Source organism: Choloepus didactylus, chromosome 27 (genome assembly GCF_015220235.1).
Source record: "Choloepus didactylus isolate mChoDid1 chromosome 27, mChoDid1.pri, whole genome shotgun sequence".
NCBI lineage: Eukaryota > Metazoa > Chordata > Mammalia > Pilosa > Megalonychidae > Choloepus > Choloepus didactylus.
The window spans coordinates 16,696,094-16,710,498 of NC_051333.1; the positions used below are offsets into that span (position 1 = coordinate 16,696,094).

General features: G+C 38.8%; 1 protein-coding gene across 1 annotated transcript in view; it reads left to right on the plus strand.

Moving 5' to 3' along the window:
• The window catches only part of LOC119521457 (WD repeat-containing protein 87-like), a 41,917-nt gene that overhangs the window by 21,350 nt on the left and 6,162 nt on the right, over positions 1-14,405 (plus strand). The window contains 2 exon segments of the mRNA XM_037819762.1: positions 11,999-12,121; positions 14,182-14,352. Coding sequence (XP_037675690.1) covers positions 12,014-12,121; positions 14,182-14,352 — 279 coding nt within the window. The 5' untranslated portion in view covers positions 11,999-12,013.

Here is a 14,405-nt window from a genome sequence, read left to right on the forward strand (position 1 = left end):
GTATTTGATCTATTTTTGAGTTATTGTCTTCATATGGTGTGAGGTGGAGGTTCACATTCATTATTATGTATGTGGATATCCAATTTTCCCAGTACTTTTTTTTGAAGCTATATATTATTTTCTAGGTGATTATTTTAAACTATTTCTATTTCTTTTTTTTTTTTTTTGCCTTTCCCATTTCGATCCTCAGTTTCTTACTAAATTTTTCTCCCTTGCTTTTCTTCAACTTTTGTCTTCATATCTGTGATATTTGATTTTTTTCTATCCTGAGTTCTACCTGTTTACCTTTTATCTTGTCTATTCTGTCACCATCTCTTCCATGAGTTCTTACATTTTTGCTTTGGGATCTTCCATCATAGAGGCAATTGGATGAGTCAGGGATTTTTTTCATTCATGGAAAAATATTTGGTTATAATTTTTGTCTGATCTATGGCAGCAGTTTTCTAGTGAGGGCTCTTAATATGTTAGTTTATATTGTTACTCTTTTTCTTCATCATTTTTTCATAGGTTTTTTTTTTTTTAAATGTAGTGCTAGTTCCTGTTTTCTTGTACAGCATTGCCCAAGTTGGGTTTTCTTGGACTAGTTCTTTGTAAGAGGTTCCTTGTTGTTTTTAAGGGGTCAGTGTAGAGTTCCAGGCTAGCTGATTTTCACAGCATTAAAACTTACCTCTTGTCTTCTGCCACACATAAGGCTTTTCTGAGGAATTGAGCAGCTCAGCTTACTCTGCTTCTGCTTTCTTGCAGTTGTAATTTCAATAAGACGTGTAATTTTTCACCCAATAGTGGGCCCCTGCCTTGCAGAAATTTAATTTCTTGAGTTTTCTTGGATTTACCTCTGTCAGTCCCTCTTTCTGCTCAAATTGGGGATGGTGTTATCCAGAGAGGATTTGTGGAAAGTCTGTTGTCTGACAGTTTTGACCCCCTATAAACTGCATGCCAAGCCTATGGCATTTTTGCAAGATCTTTATAAATAGAACCACTGCTAGTCCAGACTGGAGGGGATGGAGAAGGAAGAAATGGAAGGATAAAGTTCTTGAAGGACAGAACCACGGAAATTGAGGTCTGGAGTTAAGAGGTTTTGGGCAATGAGAGCGGAGCAGCCCTTGCATGTGGAAAGGGTTATTTTGTTGCGGAGACAAAGGATGGGCCTTCTGCATCTATGTTCAGGAAGAGTGCTGCCACCCCAAGTGTCAGAGAGGGTGGAGCACATTCCCCGGGGATTGGGGAGAGCCTGGCCACCACCCCACTGTTCTGAAGGGGTTGAGTATGTGTCCTGGCAATGGAAGAGTCCGGGTGCTGCCCTGGTGTTTGAGGAGGGTGGGGACTAGAAGGTGGTCTTCCCAGTGTGTGTTATGTTGGAGCACTCACCCAGTGTTTGGAGAGAAAAAGGCTGCTGTGTAACCCTGTGGAAAGTGTGGAACTGCTGCTCTCCCAAGCCCCAAGGATAAAACATCATTCTATAAATGACTCTCAGACTTTGAAATCTAATGGAGTTTGCTCTGCGGGTTTTTAGGAATTGTTTTGGTCCCTTAAACCCTGTTTTCCTTTCAGTATCTCCCTATGGCAATGGGAATGTTTATCCTGTGGCTGTCCCTTCTTTGTGTATTGGAAGCAGATAATTTGTTCTAAGTTTCACAGGTCCACAGCCAGAGGAGAATTCTGCATTAGGACAGACCATGCCTGTAACTGATTTTGATGACATCTTGTACTTACCTATTGTTACCGAAATGATTTAAGTTTTTGTGATATTGTGATGGAATGTATTTTATATATGGAAAGATCATGTCATTTTGGGGTCCGGGGAGTGGAATGTGGCGGTTTTGATTATTATGTCTCCCCCAAAGCCATGATCTTTTTTTTTTTTTTTTTAACAGCTTTGTTGAGATAGAAAATTCACATCCATACAATTCACCCATTTAAAATGTACAGCTCAGTGGTTTTTAGTGTATTCAGTTACATGTAATCATCACCACAATTTTACAACATTCTGTCACCTTAAAAAAAATCTGTACCGATTAACCACCACCACCCATTCCTCCTCCCACTTCCCAGTCCTAAGTTATAACTAAACCACTTTCTGTCTCTGCAGCTTTGTATATTGTGGACGTTTCTATAAGTGGAATCATATAGTATGTGGTCCTTTGTGACTGGCTTCTTTAACTTAGCATGTTTTCAAAGTTCATCCATGCCTTTGCATGTATCAGTCCTCTGTTTCTTTTCTTTTCTTTTTCTTTTTTTCTTTTTTTTTTGGCCTTAAATGCATTTATTAGAAATCAAAATTGAAAACAAAGAAGCCAAGCTTTCAAGAATCTAGGTGAAAGCACAAAATAAGCTCAAATAAAAGTAAAAGGAAGTAGTTAATAAAGTCAGAAATCAATGAAAGAAAATACAAGAAATAGAGTTGAGCAATACACAAAAAAACTGCTTCTTTGCAGTGAACAACAAATTAGACAAATGTTGTTTCTGATAAAGAAAAAGAGAGGGGAGACATAAATAATGATAGGAATAAGCTTCGGCTCCAGATTAGATTTTTTTGACAAATGAATTTTCAAAACAGAAACATAATTATTTGGTAGACAATCATAAATTACCAAAATTGTGTAAGAGAAGGTATAGACTAGTATGGACCAATAGCCATAGAAGAAAGTGGAAAGGTAGTCAAAGATCTACCTTTAAAATTTGTTGCAGGCAGCCTCTAAAGTGGCCCATAATAGCACTTACTGGTTTTCACATCCTTGTGTAATCTCCTCCCTTTGAGGGTGGCTGGACTAGCAACTTGCTTCTTCTAGCCAATAGACTGCAGCAAAAGTGATGGGATATTACTTTCAAGGTTAGGTTACAAAACAGACAGTCACTCCTGTTTTGCTACATGATTCTCTCCTTTAGTGAAGCCAGTTGCCAAGTTGGGAGCTGCCATGGGGAGACTTCCATGTATCAAGGAACTGAGGGGGCATCTGGCCAACAGCCCATGAAGAACTGAGGTCTTGAGTCAGACAACCCACAGGAAACTGCATCTTGCCAGCAGCCCCGTGGGTGAGTTTGGAAATGTATCCTCCCCCTAGATAGCCCTAAGATGACTGAAATCCCAGCCAACACCTTGATTGCAGCCTGTGAGAGATCCATGCTTAGTTTCATGATCTAAAGAAATTATGAGGTAATAAATGTTTGTTGTTTTAAACCATTAAGTTTTGGGGGGTGATTTGTTACACAGCAATATATGACTAATACAAAAATAGGTCCCAGGCCCAGATGATTTTCTATATTATGTAAACACTTCTGAGCATAGAAAAAGATGGACAGCTATTCATCTTGCTTTTGGAAGTTAGCCAAACCCTGATACCAAAGGTGGACAAGAACAGGATATATAAAGAAGATGATAAGTGAATCACTTTACAAACACCAAAGAAAAAGTCATAAACAAACATTTAACAAGTGAAATCTAACAACATGGTAATTGAATACTGAATTGTAACCATGTAGAATTTACTTCCAAGAAAGCAATACTTTAAAAAATATATATTTAGTACTTATTATGTACTAGGCTCTGTAGTAGGTGCTTTACATGTATTTAGTGGTTTAACCTGCATAATAATCTAATGAGGTAGCACCTCTTGTTTAAACCCAATTATATATTTGATGGGACTGAAGGGGAGTAGTTACACAAGTCCCAGCATTACACTGATGATAAAATCAGATAAAGACATTACAAGAAAGGAAAATTACAAACGAATATTTCTTATGAATATAGATGCTAAAACTCTCAACAGAATATTAGCAAATCAAATCCAACAATATATTACTGAATCTTTCTCCATATCTCTGTCTCCTTTCTTTGTTTCTCTGTCAGTAGGGCTCCCTTTAGTATCTGAAGTAGGGCAGGTCTTTTGTTAGCAAAATCTCTCAGCATTTGTTTGTCTGTGAAAAATTTAAGCTCCCCCTCAAGTTTGAAGGAGAGCTTTGCTGGATAAAGAATTCTTGGTTGGGAATTTTTCTCTCTCAGAATTTTAAATATGTCATGCCACTGCCTTCTTGCCAACATGGTGGCCACTGAGTAGTCACTACTTAGTCTTTTGTTGTTTCCTTTGTATGTGGTGAATCGCTTTTCTCTTGCTGCTTACAGAACTTGCTCCTTCTCTTTGACAGTCTGATCAGAATATATCTTGGAATGGGTTTATTTGGATTTATTCTACTTGGAGTTCACTGGGCATTTATGCTTTGTGTATTTATATTGTGTAGAAGGTTTGGAAAGTTTTCCCCAATAATTTCTTTGAATTCTCTTTCTAGACCTTTACCCTTCTCTTCCCCTTCTGGGACACCAATGAGTCTTATATTTGGACGTTTTATTTTATCTATCATATCCCTCAGGTCCATTTCGATTTTTTTTTATTTTTTCCCCATTCTTTCTTTTGTTCTTTCCTTTTACGTTTTGTCCTCCTCCAGGTCACTGATCTGTTGTTCAGCTTCCTCTAGTCTTGTACTATGAGTATCCAGAATCTTTTTAATTTGGTCAACAGTTTCTTTTATTTCCATAAGATCATCTATTTTTTTTAATTATTCTTGCAATTTCTTCTTTATGCTCTTCTAGGGTCTTCTTCATGTCCTTTATACCCTGTGCCATGCTCTCATTGTTTATCTTTAGTTCTTTGATTAATAGCTCCAAGTACTGCATCTCCTCTGATCTTTTGATTTGGGTGTTTGGTTTTGGGTTATCCATATTGTCTGTTTTTTTAATATGCTTTAAAATTTTCTGTTGTTTTTTTGGCCTCTTGGCATTTGCTTAACTTGATAGGGTTCTTTTAATATATGTAGGCCAATTCAAAGACTAATCTCTAATTTGTCAGATCTACAGCTTGGTGGCACACACTTTAACTAACCAGCATTTGGTGTCTGCAAGCAACCTATTCCCTTCAAGCCAGTTCTCCCCAACTTTGTCTTTGTGGTATATGGTGGTCTGATTCTTGTGGGGTTCCAGTTGGTGCACCAAGTTTGGGAATGTTGTTGGTGCTGTCCACCCTGAATGTGGGGCGTGTGTCTGAGCAGTTAGGGAGGCAGGGTGGCTTTAATAATCAAACCTCCCAGGTGTTCCTGGAGATTTAAGGCTGTTGCAAGAGTCGAAACCTTCAGTTCAGTCTCACCACAGATTGTCTCTGGCGCTGACCCACAAGTCCTTGGTATTGGCATATGGTCTCTGGGATTTCCGAGTGGGTCCCTCTTCCAAGCCATGTCCTCCCAGGGCCTCTGCTGAGGGAAGGCTGTACTATGTCACAGGTGAGCTCCATCGCATAAGGGAAGTTCTGGGCCACCGGCCATGTAGAGGTGTTCCCAGCCTGCTGAAAGGATGGCTGTATGGGGCGTGTTAATTTTCCCCTTTTTGCATAGCTTTGCCTTTCTAGCTCTGGGACAGTTAGCTGTGGGTGTGTGAAAGGCTATTGTCCATGCCCGATATTGTGGCATGTGTGTTACTGGAAACACTTCCTGTCACACTGGGTTTTTTGGCGTGGCTCTGGGCTGTGGCGCCAGCGCAGGGCAGGAGCATTCCCAACCCGCAGGAAGATGGCTGCAAGAGACGTGGTTATTTTCCCCTTTTAGCTCCCCTCTGCCTTCCTTGCTCAGAGACAATTAGCAGTGGGTGCATGATAGGCTATTTTCCATGCCAGATATTGAGGCGTTGGCACAGCCCGTTCCTGCCACACTTCACTGTGTGGTTCTCGCTGCCATATCTGCAGCTGCTTTTGGGTTTTTTAAAAAAGAACTAGTCCGACTCCAAACACCAAGCCACGGTTTCCCCACACCACAGCATGGCTGCTGGATATTCACTTGTTTCAGAACATAGACTCCCGGTTTCACCAAGTGCATGGTCCCTGTGGATTTAGCAGACCTTGTCCAGCTGGTGCATCGCTGGAACTGGAATTCTGGGTCACTTTCTGGCTTTTATCTAGTATTTTTCATGGAGCTGTTTTTTTTTGCCCTGTCTCTCCTAGCCGCCATCTTCCCGGGTCCAGCCATGATCTTTTAATCTAATCTTGTGGGGGCAGATGTATTAGTGTTGATTAGGTTGGAATCTTTGGATTAGGCTGTTTCCATGCAGATGTGACCCACCCAACTGTGGGTAACACCTTTGATTAGATTATATTCATAGAGGTGTGGACCCACCCTTTCAGCGTGGGTCTTGATTAGTTTACTAGAGCCCTATAAAAGCTCACAAGCAGAAGAAACTCAGAGCAGCTGCAATTGAGACAGATATTTTGGAGGTAGCTGTTGAAAGTAGACTTTTGCTAGTCCAGAATTTGCCTGGGAAAGACTAAGAGAATACCCCTAGATGCCAAGAGGGAAATGTCCTGGGAGAAAGCCATTTTGAAATGCTGCCTGGGAGGAAGCAGATAATAGCCACATGCTTTCCCAGGTAACAGAGATTTTTCAGACGCCATTGGCCATTCTTCTCTGAAGGTACCTTATTGTTGACGTCTTAGCTTGGATGCTTTTATGGCCTTAAGACTGTAATGTTGTAACCAAGTAAACTGCCTTTATAAAAGCCAATCCATTTCTGGTATTTTGCATAATGGCAGCATTAGCAAAACCAGAACACTCTCTCATAGGCATTCCTGATTTCAGCTGCTTTTTTTAGGACTTATATGTAATTTGTTGTCTACAGATTATACTTAACTCCCTGAGTTTTGCTGAATATTGAGAATGCAAATTTTTTTTTCATTCTCTGTATTACTTTTAAATGATTTTGAGGGACAGCAATGATAATGATGATAATTTAAAATTTCCTTATTTTTGAATTTTAGATTTGTTTCATAAACAACATACAACTCTACCTTATTCATTAAAAAAAATCCAATCTGAGAATCTGTCATTTGGTTAATTTAGCCTGTTAATTATGATAGTGACATACTTAGAATTTTTCCAATTGCATTATTTTCTTTTTCTATATATCAAATTTTCCTCCTCTTATTTTCCTTCTTTTATTCCTTCTATTAGGTTAATTTGCATTTTCTTTATTTCCTGTCCCCAACTCTAAACTGGTTAAATTATATATTGAACTTGTTTCTTTCTTTTTGGTGGTTTCCTTAATTTTTTTTTTTTTTTACTTTTACTTTTGATCTACTTGCAAAGAAACAGAACAGTTAAAAAAATAATACAAACTCCATACAGAGAACTCCAACACACCCCTAGCCCCCAGATACCCTGATCCAATTTTTGGTCCATTTTCTCCATTTTCCATATCATTCTGACTATCTGTCTATCTGTCTGTCCTTTTATCCATTTTATGAACAGTTGAGTGTAAGTTGTATATATCATGCTCCTTGAACACTTAATATTCCCATGTACATTTCCTAAGAACAAAAATATTCATTTATGTAGCCGCCTTAAGTCCAGTTATCAAGTTCAAGAAATTTAAATTGATATAAAGCTTACAGTTTATATTTCAGTTATTTCATATGTCCCAATAATATCACTTTGGGCATTTTTTCTTACCTTGCTAGATTTTACCCAGGATAATGTATTGCATTGATTTGCCATTGTCTTCTTAGTTGCTCTTTCTTTTTTTTTTTTAATTGTGGGACTATATATACAACATACAGTTTCCCATGTCACCTGCTCCCAAGCATGCCATTCAATGGGCTTAGTCACATCCACAACAATGTGGTACTGGCACCACCTTTCATTACTAAAATTTTCCCATTTTCCCATTTTGCATTGACTCTCATTCTCTATGCCCCAGAAACCTGTACTCTAATTTCTGTATCTGTGAACTTGCAAATTCTCCAATATTTTCTTTGTAGTTACCATTGGACTTTAATTTAACATCCTAAATCTATAACAGTCTTGTTTGCTTTGGTAACAACTTAACGTCAATAGTATACACAATGCTGCAAAGGAGAGGCTAGGCCTCCCTATAATTGTGCCTAAGAGCCTCCTCCCGAATGCCTCTTGGTTGCTCAGATGTGGCCCTCTCTCTCTAGCTAAGCCAACTTGAAAGGTGAAATCACTGCCCTCCCCGCTACGTGGGATCAGACACCCAGGGGAGTGAATCTCCCTGGCAACGTGGAATATGACTCCCAGGGAGGAATGTAGACCTGGCATCGTGGGACGGAGAACATCTTCTTGACCAAAAGGGGGATGTGAAAGGAAATGAAATAAGCTTCAGTGGCAGAGAGATTCCAGAAGGAGCCGAGAGATCACTCTGGTGGGCGCTCTTACGCACAATTTAGACAACCCTTTTTAGGTTCTAAAGAATTGGGGTAGCTGGTGATGGATACCGGAAACTATCAAACTACAACCCAGAACCCATGAATCTCGAAGACAATTGTATAAAAATGTAGCTTATGAGGGGTGACAATGGGATTGGGAAAGCCATAAGGACCACACTCCACTTTGTCTAGTTTATGGTTGGATGAGTAGAAAAATAGAGGAAGGAAACAAACAAACAGACAGAGGTACCCAGTGTTCTTTTTTACTTCAATTGCTCTTTTTCACTTTAATTATTATTCTTGTTATTTTTGTGTGTGTGCTAATGAAGGTGTCAGGGATTGATATAGGTGATGAATGTACAACTATGTAATGGTATTGTGAACAATCAAATGTACGATTTGTTTTGTATGACTGCATGGTATGTGAATATATCTCAATAAAATGAAGATTGAAAAAAAATAGTATACACAAACTATTTTCCTTTACCACTCCATTCCCCCACCTTTATGAAGTTCTTGTTATGAATCACATGTGTATGCATTATGAGTCCAAAACCACAGATCTCATTACATGTTATGCAGTTGTCTTTTAGGTCCTCTAGGAATAAAAATTAGAGTTGCAAACAAAAAATACTATACTACTAGCATTTATAATTACCCATGTTGTTAACCCTCAGTGGAGATCTTTATTTCTTCATGCAGCTTTGATCTATTGTCTATTGTCCTTTCTTTTCAACCTGCAGAACATTCTTTAGCATCTCTTGTACAACCAATTTAGTGGTGATGAACTCCCTCAACTTTTGTTTATATGGAAGTATCTTAATATCTCCCTCATGTTTGAAAGACACTTTTGCTGGATATAGAATTTTTGGACGGCATTTTTTTTTTTTTGCTTTCAGAATTTTAAATATGTCCTCCCTCTGCCTTGCCTCTATTGTTTCTTAACATTATTGAATCTTCCTTGTACACGCCATGTTGCTTCTCTCTTTTCTCTCTTGTGGCTTTCAGAATTCTCTTTATTTTGACATTCAACAGTTTGATTATAATATACCACATGGCATGGGTCTACAGACATTTGGGTTTGTCCTGTTTGGAGTTAGTTGAGAGCCTTGGATGTAAGTATTCCTGTCTTTTGTTAAATTTGAGAAGTTTCTGCCATTAATTCTGTGAATATTCTCTTTGCTCCTATCTCTCTTCTGGTATACCCACAATGAGTATATTGGTAAGTTCCTCAGGCTCTGTTCACTTTTCTTCATTCTTTCTTCCTTCTGCTTCTCAGATTGGATGATTTCAATTTTCTTATCTTCAGGTTCTCTGATTCTTTCTTCTGCCAGCTCCAATCTGTTGTTGAACCCTCTAGGGAATTTTTCATTTATGTTACCATGGTGTTCAGCTCTGTTTGGTTCTTTTGCATAATTTCCATCTATCTACTGATATTCTTTTTGTGTTCAACTATTGTTTTCCTGCTTTCCTTTAGTACTTTTCCATGTTTTTCCCTTTGAGAATATTTAGGACTATTTCTTTAAAGTCTTTGTATGGTATGTTCCAGGTCTGGTCCTCCTCATTGATGGTTTCTAATTCTTTAACCATCTTCTTTGCCTGTGATATCTCTTCTTGTTGCTTTGCATGTTTTGTAACCTTTTGTCATATGCTGGATATTTTTATATTTTTGGTGTGTTATCACCAGAATTTAGACTCTGGGGCATCTGTTTCTTAAGCTTCTATCCTGCTAGTGTTATTTTAGAGCTTTCCTTGGATTCCAGGAGCTAACAAAAAGAAGAAGAAAAAGGAGGAGGAAGAGGAGGAGGAGTAGAAGAAGAGAAAATACCTTTTCCAGTCCTATGGGAGTGTTCTCCTTCAGGGTTTATCCACGCAATGAGTTTAGTAAATAGCTTCAGGCCAAAGCATAGGGTCCTTCCTGGTCCTTTCTGCATATTCCTCTTGTGTTGGGCCTATGTGTGTGTGACCCTAGGAATTACCCTGTATACATGGATACAAATGTCCCCTCTTCCCTGGGAAACAGTTCCCTCACAGTCCCAGGAACTGCACTATATGTCCCACTGCCGGCACTCCCTTGCCCCAGGCAGCCACTTGACTGCTCTCCCTGTCCCACAGTGTTCCACATGAGAGCTCTGTGAGCTGCTGTGTACACACAGGGCAAGTTCTGGGATAGTGAGTTCCTCAGGCCACCACCAACACATTGGGCCAGACATGCATGTTCCCAGTGTGTGCACAAGGGACATTCTGCTCCTTCTGGAACTGAGACTGAGGATCCACACTGAGTGTGCGAGCGAGATCCACACTGAGCTGGTACAGGTGGGGGATGTTAAACTGGACTTTCAGGTTTTTAGGATTTTCATTTGAGAACATTAGGTGTAAATTAACCTATCCAGAGTATTCATGCTAAGAGATTGTGAATATTTTTGTGTCTCTTAGCTCATTACTTTCTTGGCTCTAGATTTAAAATGATGATTTCTTTAGAGAATTGTTGGTGTGTTCTGTGGTGTTTTCCCTCTTTTTTTTTTTTGTCTCTTGTCAGTCCAAATGAGGGGCACGTTAGAGAACCATTTGGAGAAATTCCTCCCGTGTAATTTTGGGAGATGCAGGTTTCTGACTCATGCCTGGAAAAAAAAGTTTAAAGGTGTGTAGATTTTTGGAAGCTGGTCATGAGACAGCTTTCTCTCTCCAAAGTAGGTTTGTGTTTGTTTTTGCCAGGTGTCCCTAGTCTTTCAGAGGGCTCTCAGTTCCAACTCCCTATTTCTTATGGGCCCCACCATTCCCAGGACCATCACAGCAGCAGTTTGCATTCATTGTACTATTCCCCCTCCCTGCCATTTCTGGTCTTGGAGCTCAGCTACTTGTTATTTTGCACAGAAGTTCTAGGAGTTTATAGTGGGAGGTTTTCGGGTTATTTTCATAGGCTTGCCAGAACTGGAAGTCTATTTAACTTGTTCAGTGTCTGCCTTCCATACTAGAATGGTCAACTCCACACAGGCAGATAGTTATTTTTGTTTACTGTTTTATCTCCAGCTCTCAGCACAGAGCTTATGAGCACTGAGTAAATATTTGTTGAACAAGTGAGTGACTTTCACATATATGAAGTTTTAGATGGTTAATAGATATAATTATGTAAACAAAAATGAGCTACTCAATGAAGAGAGTTAAGGGAGGGCTGTGAAGCCAGTTCCCTTTATTATTTCAGCTATGCCATAACTGACTCATCTTAACTCACCTAACAGCTCTCTCCTGCTGCATTTTGTTATTCAGTTTGTCTCCTATCTTCTTTTAAAAATCAAATTTATTTAGGTATAATTTACATGCAAATAAAGTGTACCCGTTTTAAGTTTACATTTTGATGAGTTTTGAGAAATGTATATACCCATGTGGTATACCATACCAGAGTTAACATGTAGACAATTTCCATCACCATGAAAAGTTTCCTTTTACCTTTTCCCAGGGAACCTCTTTGACTCCTTGGCCCCAAGTAACCACTGGTCTGCCCTCTGTCCCTAAAGGTTAGTTTACTCTTTTCTAGTATTTCATATAAACAGAATAATACAATATTTTTTATCTGGCTTCTTCTACTCAGTGTCGTTTTTGAGATTCATCCATGGTGTTGCATGTTTCAGCAGTTTATTCTCACCCCTATTCTTTTGAAATAAAGGAGTTTCACCTGTTTCTAAAGGAGTACTTTTGCTTCTGCCCTTCTCTAACTTATCTTGTTGATCTTTCTTCTTTCTCAGTTTCCTTAATTTCCAGTCTAACATCAGATGTGATTAAGTCACTTTTACTTTCCACAGGTTCTGTAATCCAAGATGTCTGTAAAGAGCTGGAATATGACTAGGATATCATCTTCACACAGACTTATTCCTGAGTGGAAGGATTTGAAACGCTTCATAAATAAGATCCTGCAGAATATAAAGGTGATGTGTATGAGATACACAATGGTGGGATAGACTGATTAACTGTCCCTGCCAAGGCAGGCTGTAGCTTGGACAACATGTGCATAGCTTTGGAAAGGTCCTCCCATACCTCTAAACAACTCCCCCTTCTAGATTAAGATAGTAGTATTAGGTATAATTAGTACATGTTCTGTTGCAAGTAATAGGAAATGGACTTACAGTTTAAACCAGTAGAAGTCATGTTTGTCTTACATGTCAAGGACCAGGATCTTTTTTTTTCTTTTCCACCATCCTTAATAAGTTCACTTATTGTCTTAAAATTACTTGATAGTGACTGCACTTCCAGGTATCACATCAAATAGTAGGTAGAAGAGGGAAGGGCAGAGTGCTTAGGGCTGTGCCAGTCTTAGAGCACCAGAGTGTCACTCTGTGTTGCAAGATTTTCTGGTCCATGATCACTCTGAACAAAATTAAACTTTTATTAGGATGGAAGGAGGCAGGAGGAGAGGGGGATTGATATAAAGTAGGCAACAGTAGTGTCAGGCACAGATATTCTTAGCCTTTTAGTGTTCTTTGTAGAAAAGTATTAATACTGTTGAATAAATGAAAGAATTGTTTATACATCAAGGCTGAAAAGGAGAAAAGAAAGTGATTAATGTAATAAGGGATATATAGATGGCCTTTCTGTTACAGTTAAAAGGGATGGAGGATTGAGAGCTCAGACAGCAAGGTCCTTTCTCTCAACTCTGCTGCAACCACTGAATCAGCAATGATAATGGTGATAGAAGCTCTCAAGAGAGCTAAAAAAGGAGAAGTGGTAGGGAGAAGAGAGATTCTGAGTGCAGACATTGGCCTCAGTATAGTCTCACATCCTTTGTGGATGCAGGAAAAAGATATGGTGGACATTGTAAGAAAGAAGTATTAATATTTCAGTTTAATTAGTATTTTACTTTATAACTTAGGTACTAATAGCAGAAATTTTGATGTAGAGAAACTAGGAGGGTTAGATTCATAGAGCATGTTCAGGAGGCAGGTATAGCACAGACATCCCAAAGATAAACTACATGAACCTTAGTTTTGATTCATTAGTATGAAGAGTTCATATACAGATATCACTGGCATATGCTACTTCCCTGGGAGGTAGTGTACTGTATATGTTCTAGTTTGTAATATGTCAGAAGGTCTCTCTCTCTCTCTCTCTCTCTCTCTCTCTCTCTCTCTCTATATATATATATATATATATATATATATATATGTATATATATATATGTATATATATAGGCAGAATACAGAATGTTAAATCTGAAGCACAGCTAACTCCACGTTGGGAATAGCATACATTTTCCTTGGACGGACATAAGGATAGTGAAAGAAGTGCATGCCACAGGGTCTAGCTATCACACAGGGCAGGCATTCTATTATTTGTCTGTGAAGTATGAGTTTCCCATATGCAGTATATCATGCATGTGTGATTGTGACAGGAAGGTTCCTTTGGGTATAGGCAGGAACTTTGAAGAATTGTTCCAACTATGGCAGGTATAGATATTTGCCAAGATTTGGTTCCTTTCTCATGATCATATAGGTTTATAATCCTTTTTTACAGAGCACTTATTTGTTTTGAACAGTCAGTTGTAATTTTTTGTTTAATGTTTGTTTCCCCCATTGGGCTCTTACCTTCTTGAGAGCCAGGGTCATGTCTTCTTTGTTTAACATTGTTTTTCTAGTGTCTGTCACAGAACTTACCAGCCTTTCTCAACTTTGGTTCTTCATCTGAACAACAGATATGTAGGAGAGAAATTAATTTATTATGTGGAATGGATACCTTAGGATGTTAGGACTTAATTCTCTTATGAAACCTCGGCTGGAGGGGACTTTGATCAATTGAGATGCATTCTGTTTCAAACTGAGGATTGGGGAGAGATGACTTCTCAAACAATGCTTTCTAGTAGTAGGGTGAATAAATGTTGACTGTCTAAAAAAAACCAAAATGCAAATGTCCACTAATCTCTTAATTCATATTTATTAAATGAATAAATGAGCATGTCTCAGGCTTCTTGATGCAGACCATTCCTTTCTCTCAGGTTGATGAAGAAGAACTAAAGAATGATGTGGTTATACTGAGTGACTGGCCTGAGGCTCTATACCAGGAATCCTGCCATCCCAATAACATGCCATTCGTCTGCTTCTACTCCATCAACGCCAACTACTTCGTCTCCTTAAACTGGGTGGAACCATATGCTACACAAATGCAGGTGAAATTACCTATTTTTTTTCATCCTTAATACAATTTATATGCATCATTACC